General features: G+C 52.9%; 1 protein-coding gene across 2 annotated transcripts in view; it reads right to left on the bottom strand.

Annotated features, from left to right (window-relative positions):
• Positions 1 to 14,528, bottom strand: part of LOC147111360 (sodium- and chloride-dependent creatine transporter 1-like) — a 314,028-nt gene that overhangs the window by 64,702 nt on the left and 234,798 nt on the right. For both annotated transcript variants that reach the window (XM_086002176.1, XM_086002177.1), the window contains exons 6-7: positions 1,013 to 1,147; positions 514 to 617 (exon numbers count right to left, since the gene is read on the bottom strand). In XM_086002176.1, coding sequence (XP_085858302.1) covers positions 514 to 617; positions 1,013 to 1,147 — 239 coding nt within the window. The remainder of the gene's footprint in view (positions 1 to 513; positions 618 to 1,012; positions 1,148 to 14,528) is intronic.

The raw sequence follows: 14,528 nt of genomic DNA, 5'->3' as shown, positions 1-14,528 counted from the left end.
CGTCCTCTGCCCATCCAAACCGCCGCTGTGTTAATCCCTGCCTCGCGGGTTCTCGTGATCTTCAGCTTCCCACTCGTCGATACCGGAGACTGGATTCCACCCGGCTTTCGGTGCGGGCCGATGTTCACAGGAGCGATCCGCCCCCCCGAACCCCCCGCCCACCCCCCACAACACTACAGGCCAGGTATCTGTAGCTGTCAATCACTAGTTTATCGCATTGTCCAGGTTGGGGGGTGGTTTGGCGTGAGAGGGGGTGGCGGGACGGCAAAGGTCACGACCATAAGTGGGTGACGGACCCCGTCAGTTGGCTGGTCGGGGGCTCAGAAGTTTACCAGAGGTCACTCCGTGAATGGCGCACATCACAGATAAAAGAATGGAACTGTTGACACCAGAGGGAAGCGTCCCTTCCTTCAACAGCCTCCCTTCCACTTGTGAAAATACCCAAAAATGGTTGTTTGGAGAAAGAAAAAGTACGGAAATGAATAAAGTGTATCTCCTGCATCGCCGGGTTACCTGTAGCAGTTGTTGTGAAAACGATTGTAGCTGCCTAGTGCTGTTAGTGCTCCTAATCCAATCGCATATGAGAAAAAGATCTGGGTTCCTGCATCAATCCAAACCTTCAAGAGAAATCAAGTAAAATAAAACATTCTATAAAGGCAGCAGCAGAATGCTCGGAGTCAATGGGAGGACGATCCGTGGGTGGAAAGGTTCAAGTTACAGAAACCTAAAGAATCCAACAACAACAACAACAACACAACAACGGGGTTTTTTTCCGACGAACTCGATTAAATTAGAATGTCGAAGCTTTGCTCCAAGTTACTCCCTCAGAGCTTGGGTCTCCACAACTCCACCAATCGGGAACTGGCCAACAGGATAAGAACAACAGAGAAAAGCCTTGCGCCCAGTCCAACATCTTACGGAAAATTCTCCGAGAATCGGAAGAGGGTGGGGGGAGAAAAAAACAAAAAACAGGTAACTCGAGGGGGAAGGAACGGAATGATCCATCTTTTACCTGAGCTTCGGCAAGCTTGGACCAATCAGGTTTCAGGTAGTAGATGATGCCGTCCAAAGCTCCCGGAAGGGAGACTCCATGAGCCAGGAGAATGATCAGGACAAGGTACGGGAATAGGGCAGTGAAGTAGACAACCTACAGAGGGAGAGAGGGAGAGAGGGGTGTCATTCCAATTGACCTTCAAAAACAGAAGAACGTTTAGAAACAAGATCTGACCATAGTCCCAACAAACCTGTCCCATTTGTGATAGGGCCACTTCTCAACTACTTACCATTTCCCACAGAGGAAATTGTTTCTCTGTATCTATCCTATCGCATCCTTCTATCAATTTAAATATCCAATTAGATCACAGCTCAAACTTAAGGATATACAAGCCAGGTTTCTGCAACCTGATCTCCCCGATTAGACTGGGTGGGATATTAAAGGGTACGGGGAGTGAGGGGGAGAGTGGGATTAGACTGGGTGGGATATTAAAGGGTACGGGGAGTGAGGGGGAGAGTGGGATTAGACTGGGTGGGATATTAAAGGGTACGGGGAGTGAGGGGGAGAGTGGGATTAGACTGGGTGGGATATTAAAGGGTACTAGGAGTGAGGGGGAGAGTGGGATTAGACTGGGTGGGATATTAAAGGGTACGAGGAGTGAGGGGGAGAGTGGGATTAGACTGGGTGGGATATTAAAGGGTACGAGGAGTGAGGGGGAGAGTGGGATTAGACTGGGTGGGATATTAAAGGGTGTGGGGAGTGCGGGGGAGAATGGGATTAGACTGGGTGGGATATTAAAGGGTGTGGGGAGTGCGGGGGAGAATGGGATTAGACTGGGCGGGATATTAAAGGGTGTGGGGAGAGTGGGATTAGACTGGGTGGGATATTAAAGGGTGCGGAGAGTGAGGGGGAGAGTGGGATTAGACTGGGTGGGATATTAATGGGTGTGGGGAGTGAGGGGGAGAGTGGGATTAGACTGGGTGGGATATTAATGGGTGTGCGGAGTGAGGGGGAGAGTGGGATTAGACTGGGTGGGATATTAATGGGTGTGGGTGTGAGGGGGAGAGTGGGATTAGACTGGGTGGGATATTAAAGGGTGCGGAGAGTGAGGGGGAGAGTGGGATTAGACTGGGTGGGATATTAATGGGTGTGGGGAGTGAGGGGGAGAGTGGGATTAGACTGGGTGGGATATTAATGGGTGTGGGGAGTGAGGGGGAGAGTGGGATTAGACTGGGTGGGATATTAATGGGTGTGCGGAGTGAGGGGGAGAGTGGGATTAGACTGGGTGGGATATTAATGGGTGTGGGTGTGAGGGGGAGAGTGGGATTAGACTGGGTGGGATATTAAAGGGTGCGGAGAGTGAGGGGGAGAGTGGGATTAGACTGGGTGGGATATTAATGGGTGTGGGGAGTGAGGGGGAGAGTGGGATTAGACTGGGTGGGATATTAATGGGTGTGGGGAGTGAGGGGGAGAGTGGGATTAGACTGGGTGGGATATTAATGGGTGTGGGGAGTGAGGGGGAGAGTGGGATTAGACTGGGTGGGATATTAATGGGTGTGGGGAGTGAGGGGGAGAGTGGGATTAGACTGGGTGGGATATTAATGGGTGTGGGTGTGAGGGGGAGAGTGGGATTAGACTGGGTGGGATATTAATGGGTGTGGGGAGTGAGGGGGAGAGTGGGATTAGACTGGGTGGGATATTAATGGGTGTGCGGAGTGAGGGGGAAGAGTGGGATTAGGCTGGGTGGGATATTAATGGGTGTGGGTGTGAGGGGGAGAGTGGGATTAGACTGGGTGGGATATTAAAGGGTGCGGAGAGTGAGGGGGAGAGTGGGATTAGACTGGGTGGGATATTAATGGGTGTGGGGAGTGAGGGGGAGAGTGGGATTAGACTGGGTGGGATATTAATGGGTGTGGGGAGTGAGGGGGAGAGTGGGATTAGACTGGGTGGGATATTAATGGGTGTGGGGAGTGAGGGGGAGAGTGGGATTAGACTGGGTGGGATATTAATGGGTGTGGGTGTGAGGGGGAGAGTGGGATTAGACTGGGTGGGATATTAAAGGGTACGGGGAGTGAGGGGGAGAGTGGGATTAGACTGGGTGGGATATTAATGGGTGTGGGGAGTGAGGGGGAGAGTGGGATTAGACTGGGTGGGATATTAATAGGTGTGGGTGTGAGGGGGAGAGTGGGATTAGACTGGGTGGGATATTAAAGGGTACGGGGAGTGAGGGGGAGAGTGGGATTAGACTGGGTGGGATATTAATGGGTGTGGGGAGTGAGGGGGAGAGTGGGATTAGACTGGGTGGGATATTAATGGGTGTGGGTGTGAGGGGGAGAGTGGGATTAGACTGGGTGGGATATTAAAGGGTACGGGGAGTGAGGGGGAGAGTGGGATTAGACTGGGTGGGATATTAATGGGTGTGGGGAGTGAGGGGGAGAGTGGGATTAGACTGGGTGGGATATTAATGGGTGTGGGTGTGAGGGGGAGAGTGGGATTAGACTGGGTGGGATATTAAAGGGTTTCAGTTCCAGGAGATGTGTCGGGATTTAGTCCCATTAGTTTCTCCAGTACTATTTCTTTGCTAATAATAATTTCTTTAAGTTCCTCATTCTCAAAAGACCATTGGTTCCCCACTATTTCTGGAATGTTGTGAGGAAGATGTTAATAAATTTACAGAAGTGTGAGATGTTACATTTTGTTAGGAAGAATAAGGAGGCCACGTACTCCTTGGAAAATAAGGTAGAAAGACTTGCAATTATATTGCGCATTTCACCAGCTCAGGATGTCCCAAAATGCTTTACAGCCAATTAAGTACAGTCACTGTTGTAATGTAGGAAACACGGCAGCCAATTTGTGCACAGCAAGCTCCCACAAACAGCATGTGATAAATGTAAGAAGTCACACAACACCAGGTTATAGTCCAACAGCTTTGTTTGAAATCACAAGCTTTCGGAGCGCTGCTCCTTCGTCAGGCGAAGTGAAGAGATGCATATAGACACAGCATATATAGTCAGAGAACACTGCCAGATGCTTACAGGTAATCTTTCTAACTGCCCTTTATCACACCTCGGCAGAGAGATAATCACAGCAATCAAAGGTGTGAATGGTGTCCAAACAGGTCAGTCAGGAAAACATTACATCAAAGAACAATGAGGTGGGGTCACAAGGGGTCAAATGTTGCAGATGCTGGGGTCTGTATGAAAAGCAAAAAAACAATTAAAAAAAAAAAAAAAATTCTGGAAATCACAGCAGGTCCGGCCGCATCTGTGTAGAGAGAACAAGCCAACGACGACTTGAGTCTGGATGACCCTACATCAGGTGGGGTTACATGTAGCATGACATGAACCCAAGATCCCGGTTGAGGCCATCCTCATGAGTGCGGAACTTGGCTATCAGTTTCTGCTCGACGATTTTGCGTTGTGTGTCTCGAAGGCCGCCTTGGAGAATGCTTACCCGAAGATTGGAGGCTGAATGTCCTTGACTGCTGAAGTGTTCCCCGACTGGGAGGGAACACTCCTGCCTGGCGATTGTTGTGCGGTGTCCGTTCATCCGTTGTCGCAGTGTCTGCATGGTCTCGCCGATGTACCATGCTCCGGGCATCCTTTCCTGCAATGTATGAGGTAGACAACGTTGGCCGAGTCACATGAGTATGTACCATGTACCTGGTGGGTGGTGTCCTCACGTGTGATGATGGTATCTGTGTTGATGATCTGGCATGTCTTGCAGAGGTTGCCATGGCAGGGTTGTGTGGTGTCGTGGTCGCTGTTCTCCTGAAGGCGAGTAGTGGAGGCGTGGGGATGGCCTTAGCGAGGTGTTCATCGTCATCGATGACATGTTGAAGGCTGCGAAGAACATGGCGTAGTTTCTCCGCTCCGGGGAAGTACTGGACGACGAAGGGTACTCTGTTGGTTGTGTCCCGTGTTTGTCTTCTGAGGAGGTCTATGCGATTTTTCGCTGTGGCCCGTCGGAACTGTCGATCGGCGAGTTGAGCATCATATCTCGTTCTTACGAGGGTGTCTTTCAGCGTCTGTAGGTGTCCATCGCGTTCCTCCTCATCTGAGCAGATCCTGTGTCTTCGCAGGGCTTGTCCATAGGGGATGGCTTCTTTAACGTGGTTAGGGTGGAAGCTGGAGAAGTGGAGCATCGTGAGGTTGTCCGTGGGCTTGCGGTAGAGTGAAGTGCTGAAGTGTCCATCTTTGATGGAGATTCGTGTGTCCAAGAATGAAACCGATTCTGAGGAGTAGTCCATGGTGAGTTTGATGGTGGGATGGAACTTGTCGATGTTATTGTGTAGTCTTTTCAGTGATTCTTTGCCGTGGGTCTATAGGAAAAAAATGTTGTCGATGTATCTGGTGTATAGCGTTGGTTGGAGGTCCTGTGCTGCGAAGAAGTCTTGCTCGAACTTATGCATGAAGATGTTGGCGTATTGGAGTGCAAATTTGGTCCCCATGGCTGTTCCGTCTGTTTGGGTAAAGAACTGGTTGTCGAAAGTGAAGACGTTGTGGTCAAGGATGAAGCGGATGAGTTGTTGGATGGCGTCTGGAGATTGGCTGTTGTTGGTGTTGAGTACTGAGGCTGTCGCAGCGATGCCGTCATCGTGGGGGATACTGGTGTAGAGTGCTGAGAAGTCCATCGTGACGAGGAGTGTTCCTGGTTCAACTGGTCCGTGGGTGCGGAGTTTCTATAAGAAGTCTGTAGTGTCGCGACAGAAGCTGGGGGTTCAAACAGCCTTCAAACAGCCGCCTAACCTGAAACAGACCATCGTTCGCAGCAAATTACCCAGCTTTCAGAAGAACAGCAACCACGACACCACACAATCCTGCCACGGCAACCTCTGCAAGACATGCCAGATCATCAACACAGATACCATCATCACACGTGAGGACACCACCCACCAGGTACATGGTACATACTCATGTGACTCGGCCAACGTTGTCTACCTCATACGTTGCAGGAAAGGATGCCCCGGAGCATGGTACATCGGCGAGACCATGCAGACACTGCAACAACGGATGAACGGACACCGCACAACAATCGCCAGGCAGGAGTGTTCCATTCCAGTCGGGGAACACTTCAGCAGTTAAGGACATTCAGCCTCCGATCTTCGGGTAAGCATTCTCCAAGGCAGCCTTCGAGAAACACGACAACGCAAAATCGTTGAACAGAAACTGATAGCCAAGTTCCGCACTCATGAGGACGGCCTCAACCGGGATCTTGGGTTCATGTCACGCTACATGTAACCCCACCTGACGTAGGGTCATCCAGACTCGAGTCATCATTGGCTTGTTCTCTCTACACAGATGCGGCCAGACCTGCTGTGATTTCCAGCAAAAAAAAAATTTTTTTAATTGTTTTTTTGTTTTTCATACAGACCCCAGCATCTGCAACATTTGACCCCTTGTGACCCCACCTCATTGTTCTTTGATGTAATGTTTTCCTGACTGACCTGTTTCGACACCATTCACTCCTGTGATTGCTGTGATTATCTCTCTGCCGAGGTGTGATAAAGGGCAGTTAGAAAGATTACCTGTAAGCATCTGGCAGTATTCCCTGACTATATATGCTGTGTCTATATGCATCTCTCCACTTCACCTGATGAAGGAGCAGCGCTCCGAAAGCTTGTGATTTCAAACAAAGCTGTTGGACTATAACCTGGTGTTGTGTGACTTCTTACATTTGTCCAGCATAGTCCAACACCGGCATCTCCACATCATAGCATGTGATAATGATCAGATAATCTATTTTTGTTATGTTAATTGAGAGGTAAATATTTGCTCCTCTTGAAAATAGTGCCCTGGGATATTTTACGTCCACCTGAGAGGGCAACGTCTCAATCGAAAGACGGCACCTCCGACAGTGCTGCTCTCCCTCAGTACTGAACCTCCGACACTGAAGCACACCCTCAGTACTGCCCCTCCGACAGTACTGCACACCCTCAGCACTGCCCCACCGACAGTGAAGCATTCCCTCAGTACTGCCCCTCCGACAGTGCAGCTCTCCCTCAGTACTGCCCACCGAAAGTGCAGCACTCCCACAGTACTGCCCCCCAACAATGAAGCACTCCCTTAGTACTGCCCCTCCGACAGTGCAGCGCTCCCTCATTACTGATCCTCCGACAGTGCTGCGCTCCCACAGTACTGACCCTCCGACAGTGCAGCACTCCCTCAGTACTGCCCTTCAAACAGTGCAGCGCTCCCTGAGTACTGCCCCTCCGAAAGTGCAGTGCTCCCTCAGTACTGCCCATCTGACAGTGCAGCACTCCCTCAGAACTGCCCCTCCGACAGTGCAGCGCTCCCTCAGTACTGCCCCTCCGACAGTGCGGCGCTCCCTCAGTACTGCCCCTCCGACAGTGCGGTGCTCCCTCAGTGCTGAACTGGAGTGTGGGCCGATATTTTTGTGTTTCAGTCTCTGGGTGGAAGTCTGAACCCAGAACCTTCTGACTTGGAGGTGAAGGTCTTACTCACTGAGCCTCAGCAGGCACTGGGGTAGAGGAACCGAGCGATCTGGGGTACAGATTCACAAATCACTAAAAGTAGCGACGCAGGTTAATAACGCCATTTAAAAAAGCAAACCATTTCTAGAGCGCACTTGGAGCACTGCGCACAGTCTGGTCTCCATATTACAAAAGGGATTTCAAGGCACTGGAGAAGGTGCAAAAAAGATTTACTAGAATGATCCCAGAACTGAGAGGTTCTACCTATGAGGAAAGACTGAAAAGAGAAGGCTGAGGGGTGACATGATCGAGGTCTTTAAGATTATGAAAGTGTTCGATAGGGTAGACGTAGAGAAGATGTTTCCACTTGTGGGGGAGACCAGAACTAGGGGCCATAAATATAAGACAGTCACTGATAAATCCAATGGGGAATTCAGGAGAAACTTCTTTACCCAGAGAGTGGTGAGAATGTGGAACTCGCTACCACAGGGAGTGGTTGAGGCGAATCGCAGAGATACATTTAAGGGGAAGCTGGATAAACACATGAGGGAGAAAGGAATAGAAGGATATGGTGATGGGGTGAGATGAAGAGGGTGGGAGGAGGCTGGTGTGGAGCAGAAACACCGGCACGGAGCAGAGGGGCCGAATGGCTTGATTCTATGCTGTACACTCAGTGTAATGTAAGGCACGGCCAGCAATGGTGGAGCGATTAAAATGACGGATGTTCAAAAGGCCGGAATTGGAGGAGCGCAGAGATCTCGTTGGATTATAGAGCTGGAGGAGGTTACAGAGATAGGGAAGGGTGAGGCCATGGAGGGATTTGAACACAAAGATGAGAATTTTAAAATTGAAGCATTGCTTAACTGGGAGCCAATGTAGGTCAGCAAGCACAAGGGTGATGGGTGAACGGGACTGGGTGTGAGTTAGGACACGGGGCAGTGAGCACAGGGGGTGAGGGGTGAACGGGACTGGGTGTGAGTTAGGACACGGGGCAGTGAGCACGGGGGGTGATGGGTGAACGGGACTGGGTGTGAGTTAGGACACGGGGCAGTGAGCACAGGGGGTGATGGGTGAATGGGACTGGGTGTGACTTAGGACAAGGGGCAGTGAGCACAGGGGGTGATGGGTGAACAGGACTGGGTGTGAGGTAGGACACGGGGCAGTGAGCACAAGGGTGATGGGTGAACGGGACTGGGTGTGAGTTAGGACACGGGGCAGTGAGCACAGGGGGTGATGGGTGAACGGGAGTGGGTGTGAGTTAGGACACGGGGCAGTGAGCACAGGGGGTGATGGGTGAACAGGACTGGGCGTGAGTTAGGGCACGGGGCAGTGAGCACAGGGGGTGATGGGTGAACGGGACTGGGTGCGAGGTCGGACACGGGGCAGTGAGCACGGGGGGTGATGGGTGAACGGAACTGGGTGTGTGTTAGGACACGGGGCAGTGAGCACAGGGGGTGAGGGGTGAACGGGACTGGGTGTGAGTTAGGACACGGGGCAGTGAGCACAGGGGGTGATGGCTGAACGGGACTGGGTGTGAGTTAGGACACGGGGCAGTGAGCACAGGGGGTGATGGGTGAACGGGACTGGGTGTGAGTTAGGACACGGGGCAGTGAGCACAAGGGTGATGGGTGAACGGGACTGGGTGTGAGTTAGGACACGGGGCAGGGAGCACAGGGGGTGATGGGTGAACAGGGCTGGGTGTGAGTTAGGACACGGGGCAGTGAGCACAGGGGGTGATGGGTGAACGGGACTGGGTGCGAGGTCGGACACGGGGCAGTGAGCACGGGGGGTGATGGGTGAACGGGACTGGGTGTGAGTTAGGACACGGGGCAGTGAGCACAGGGGGTGATGGGTGAACGGAACTGTGTGTGACTTAGGACACGGGGCAGTGAGCACAGTGGGTGATGGATGAACGGGACTGGGTGTGAGTTAGGACACGGGGCAGTGAGCACGGGGTGATGGGTGAACGGGACTGGGTGTGAGTTAGGGCACGGGGCAGTGAGCACAGGGGGTGATGGGTGAACGGGACTGGGTGTGAGTTAGGACACGAGGCAGTGAGCACAGGGGGTGATGGGTGAACGAGACTGGGTGTGAGTTAGGACACGGGGCAGTGCGCACAGGGGGTGATGGGTGAACGGGACTGGGTGTGAGTTAGGACACGGGGCAGTGAGCCCAGGGGGTGATGGGTGAACGGGACTGGGTGTGATTTAGGACACGGGGCAGTGAGCACAGGGGGTGACGGGTGAACGGGACTGGGTGTGAGTTAGGACACGGGGCAGTGAGCAAAAGGGTGATGGGTGAACGGGACTGGGTGTGAGTTAGGACACGGGGCAGTGAGCACAGGGGGTGAGCGGTGAACGGGACTGGTTGTGAGTTAGGACACGGGGCAGTGAGCACAGGGGCTGATGGGTGAACGGGACTGGGTGTGAGTTCGGACACGGGGCAGTGAGCACAGGGTGCGATGGGTGAATGGGGCTGGGTGTGAGTTAGGACACGGGGCAGTGAGCACAGGGGGTGAGGGGTGAACGGGACTGGGTGTGAGTTAGGGCACGGGGCAGTGAGCACAGGGTGTGATGGGTGAACGGGACTGGGTGTGAGTTAGGACACAGGGCAGTGAGCACAGGGGGTGATGGGTGAACGGGACTGGGTGTGAGTTAGGACACGGGGCAGTGAGCACAGGGGGTGATGGGTGAACGGGACTGGGTGTGAGTTAGGACACGGGGCAGTGAGCACAGGGGGTGATGGGTGAACAGGACTGGGTGCGAGTTAGGACACGGGGCAGTGAGCACAGGGGGCGACGGGTGAACGGGACTGGGTGTGAGTTAGGAGACGGGGCAGTGAGCACAGGGGATGATGGGTGAATGGGACTGGGTGTGAGTTAGGACACGGGGCAGGGAGCACAGGGGGTGATGGGTGAATGGGACTGGGTGTGAGTTAGGACACGGGGCAGTGAGCACAGGGGGCGATGGGTGAACGGGACTGGGTGTGAGTTAGGACACGGGGCAGTGAGCACAAGGGGTGATGGGCGAATGGGACTGGGTGTGATTTACGACACGGGGCAGTGAGCACAGCGGGTGAGGGGTGAACGGGACTGGGTGTGAGTTAGGACACGGGGCAGTGAGCACAGGGGGTGATGGGTGAACGGGACTGGGTGTGAGTTAGGACACGGGGCAGCGAGCACAGAGGGTGGTGTGTGAACGGGACTGGGTGTGAGTTAGGACACGGGGCAGTGAGCACAGGGGGTGATGGGTGAACGGGACTGGGTGTGAGTGAGGACACGGGGCAGTGAGCACAGGGGGTGATGGGTGAAAGGGACTGGGTGTGAGTTAGGACACGGGGCAGTGAGCACAGGGGGTGATGGGTGAACGGGACTGGGTGTGAGTTAGGACACGGGGCAGTGAGCACAGGGGGTGATGGGTGAACGGGACTGGGTGTGAGTTAGGACACGGGGCAGTGAGCACAGGGGGTGATGGGTGAAGAGGACTGGGTGCGAGTTAGGACACGGGGCAGTGAGCACAGGGGGCGACGGGTGAACGGGACTGGGTGTGAGTTAGGAGACGGGGCAGTGAGCACAGGGGATGACGGGTGAACGGGACTGGGTGTGAGTTAGGACACGGGGCAGTGAGCACAGGGGGTGAGCGGTGAACGGGACTGGGTGTGAGTTAGGACACGGGGCAGTGAGCACAGGGGCTGATGGGTGAACGGGACTGGGTGTGAGTTCGGACACGGGGCAGTGAGCACAGGGTGCGATGGGTGAATGGGGCTGGGTGTGAGTTAGGACACGGGGCAGTGAGCACAGGGGGTGATGTGTGAACGGGACTGGGTGTGAGTTAGGACACGGGGCAGTGAGCACAGGGGGTGAGGGGTGAACGGGACTGGGTGTGAGTTAGGACATGGGGCAGTGAGCACAGGGTGTGATGGGTGAACGGGACTGGGTGTGAGTTAGGACACAGGGCAGTGAGCACAGGGGGTGATGGGTGAACGGGACTGGGTGTGAGTTAGGACACGGGGCAGTGAGCACAGGGGGTGATGGGTGAACGGGACTGGGTGTGAGTTAGGACACGGGGCAGTGAGCACAGGGGGTGATGGGTGAACAGGACTGGGTGCGAGTTAGGACACGGGGCAGTGAGCACAGTGGGCGACGGGTGAACGGGACTGGGTGTGAGTTAGGAGACGGGGCAGTGAGCACAGGGGGCGATGGGTGAACGGGACTGGGTGTGAGTTAGGACACGGGGCAGTGAGCACAGGGGGTGATGGGTGAACGGGACCCTAATTGACAAACACGTTCACCATAACAAAAGCAAAATCTACGCATGCTTTGTAGATTTCCAGAAGGCTTTCGACTCCATCTGGCATGACGGTTTATTCCTGAAACTTATCGAAAGTGGGGTCGGAGGGAAAACATATGATGTAATTAAATCAATGTATACAAACAACAAATGTGCAGTTAAAATTGGAGACAAACAAACAAAATACTTCCCACAGGGGCGGGGGGTGACACAGGGCTCGCCAATCTCACCGACACTCTTTAATATTTACATAAATGGATTGGCAAAACTACTTGAACAATCTACAGCACCCGGCCTCACCCTATATGAATCCAAGGTTAAATTCCTCCTCTATGCAGACGACCTGGTTCTGCTGTCACCAACTAAAGAGGGGCTACAGCAAAACCTGGACCTGCTGGAGTCGTACTGCCAGACTTGGGCCCTGACAATAAATCCCCAAAAAACCAAAGTCCTTGTGTTCCAGCAAAGATCCAAACATCAGGGACCCAAAATAAATTTCACAGTAGGAACAACCAAAATTGAACAAACCACTAACTACACATACTTGGGCTTAAAAATCAGTTCTACGGGAAACTTCAAACTGGCTGTGAATGAACTGAAAGAGAAAGCAAGAAGGGCTTTCTATGCCATCAAAAAATCAATCCAAATAGAAATCCCAATTAGCATTTGGCTCAAAATTTTCAAATCAGTAATTGAACCAATTGCACTCTATGGCAGTGAGGTATGGGGACCGCTAACTCAACAAGAATTTGCAAAATGGGAGAAACACCCAATTGAGATCCTACATGCAGAATTCTGTAAAAGTATCCTCCGGACTCAAAGGAAAACAGTAAACAATGCATGCAGGGCGGAACTAGGCCAATATCCATTAATAATCACTATCCAAAAAAGAGCCTCCAAATTTTGGAATCACCCACAAATGAGCAATCCCCAATGCTATCACTACGACGCCCTGAAATGCCAAGAGCTGACCATAAAGAAGAATACCCTCAGTCAACTAGTCCTGGGACTCAGTGAAGTAACTACTAACAATACTAACAATAACCAGCCCCAGGACAGTGACAGGGTAACACAAAGAATTCGACCCAACACAATCGTCGCTAAGCAAAAGGAAAAATATCTGACATATTGGGCAGAAACAACAAAAACCCAAAGCAAACTCAATTGCTACTTGGCCCTAAACAGACAATACAACATAGCTGACTACCTGACCATGGTAAAGGATAACAAACTGAGAAGAACCTTGACAAGGTACAGACTTAGCGAACATAGCCTAGCGATCGAAAAAGGCAGACACAGGCAGACCAGGCTGCCAAGAGAGGACAGGATATGCTCTCACTGCAGTCAGGGAGTGGTGGAGACAGAGATGCACTTCCTCACAGCTTGTGGAAAATATCAGGGCATCAGGGAGAATTTCTACCAAAAATTCTCACAAATATGCCCTGATTTCAGAAATCTGAATGACAACCAAAAACTCCCATTCCTACTGGGAGAGGAGAGAAGCTGTATAACACTGGCGGCACACTATGTTACAGCTTGCCATGAACAGAGGGACAACCAGTAAACTAAGAAAAGAATATATATAAACAATGCGAATGTATATTTATGCACTCAGGGATATACCTGTTTATACACTGTATGAATAGAACTGCGTTTATGTGCTAAACCATAAATGTATTTTGATGCTTTGGCAACATAAGATGTAACTTATCATGCCAATAAAGCGATTTGAATTGTGAATTGTTGAGTTAGGACACGGGGCAGCGAGCACAGGGGGTGGTGTGTGAACGGGACTGGGTGTGAGTTAGGACACGGGGCAGTGAGCACAGGGGGTGATGGGTGAACGGGACTGGGTGTGAGTTAGGACACGGGGCAGCGAGCACAGGGGGTGATGGGTGAACGGGAATGGGTGTGAGTTAGGACACGGGGCAGTGAGCACAGGGGGAGATGGGTGAACGGGACTGGGTGTGAGTTAGGACACGGGGCACTGAGCACAGGGGGCGATGGGTAAACGGGACTGGGTGTGAGTTAGGACACGGTGCAGTGAGCACAGGGGGCGATGGGTGAACGGGACTGGGTGTGAGTTAGGACACGGGGCCGTTAGCACAGGGGGTGATGGGTGAACGGGACTGGGTGTGAGTTAGGACACGGGGCAGTGAGCACAGGGGGCGATGGGTGAACGGGACTGGGTGTGAGTTAGGACACGGGGCCGTTAGCACAGGGGGTGATGGGTGAACGGGACTGGGTGTGAGTTAGGACACGGGGCAGTGAGCACAGGGGGCGATGGGTGAACGGGACTGGGTGTGAGTTAGGACACGGGGCAGTGAACACAGGGGGTGATGGGTGAACGGGACTGGGTGTGAGTTAGGACACGGGGCAGCGAGCACAGGGGGTGATGGGTGAACGGGACTGGGTGCGAGTTAGGACACGGGGCAGCGAGCGCAGGGGATGATGGGTGAACGGGACTGGGTGTGAGTTGGGACACGGGGCAGTGAGCACAGGGGGTGATGGTGAACCGGACTGGGTGTGAGGTAGGACACGGGGCAGTGAGCACAGGGGGCGATGGGTGAATGGGACTTGGTGTGAGTTAGGACATGGGGCAGTGAGCACAGGGGGCGATGGGTGAATGGGACTGGGGGTGAGTTAGGACACGGGGCAGTGAGCACAGGGGGTGATGGGTGAATGGGACTGGGGGTGAGTTAGGACACCCTATGTGTAGTGTATGTACCTTTAAGGGGAGAACTACGTTTTACAGCTCCTGTATACTGTAGTACCGGCAGTGACCACACCTGTATATAAACCCTGAGTAGGG

The sequence above is a fragment of the Somniosus microcephalus genome, chromosome 11 (genome assembly GCF_052327205.1).
Source record: "Somniosus microcephalus isolate GS21.2 chromosome 11, FLI_Smic_1.0, whole genome shotgun sequence".
In the NCBI taxonomy this organism is placed as follows: domain Eukaryota; kingdom Metazoa; phylum Chordata; class Chondrichthyes; order Squaliformes; family Somniosidae; genus Somniosus; species Somniosus microcephalus.
The sequence above is the reverse complement of the archived record's forward strand: the minus strand, read 5'-3'. Positions and strand labels throughout refer to the sequence as shown.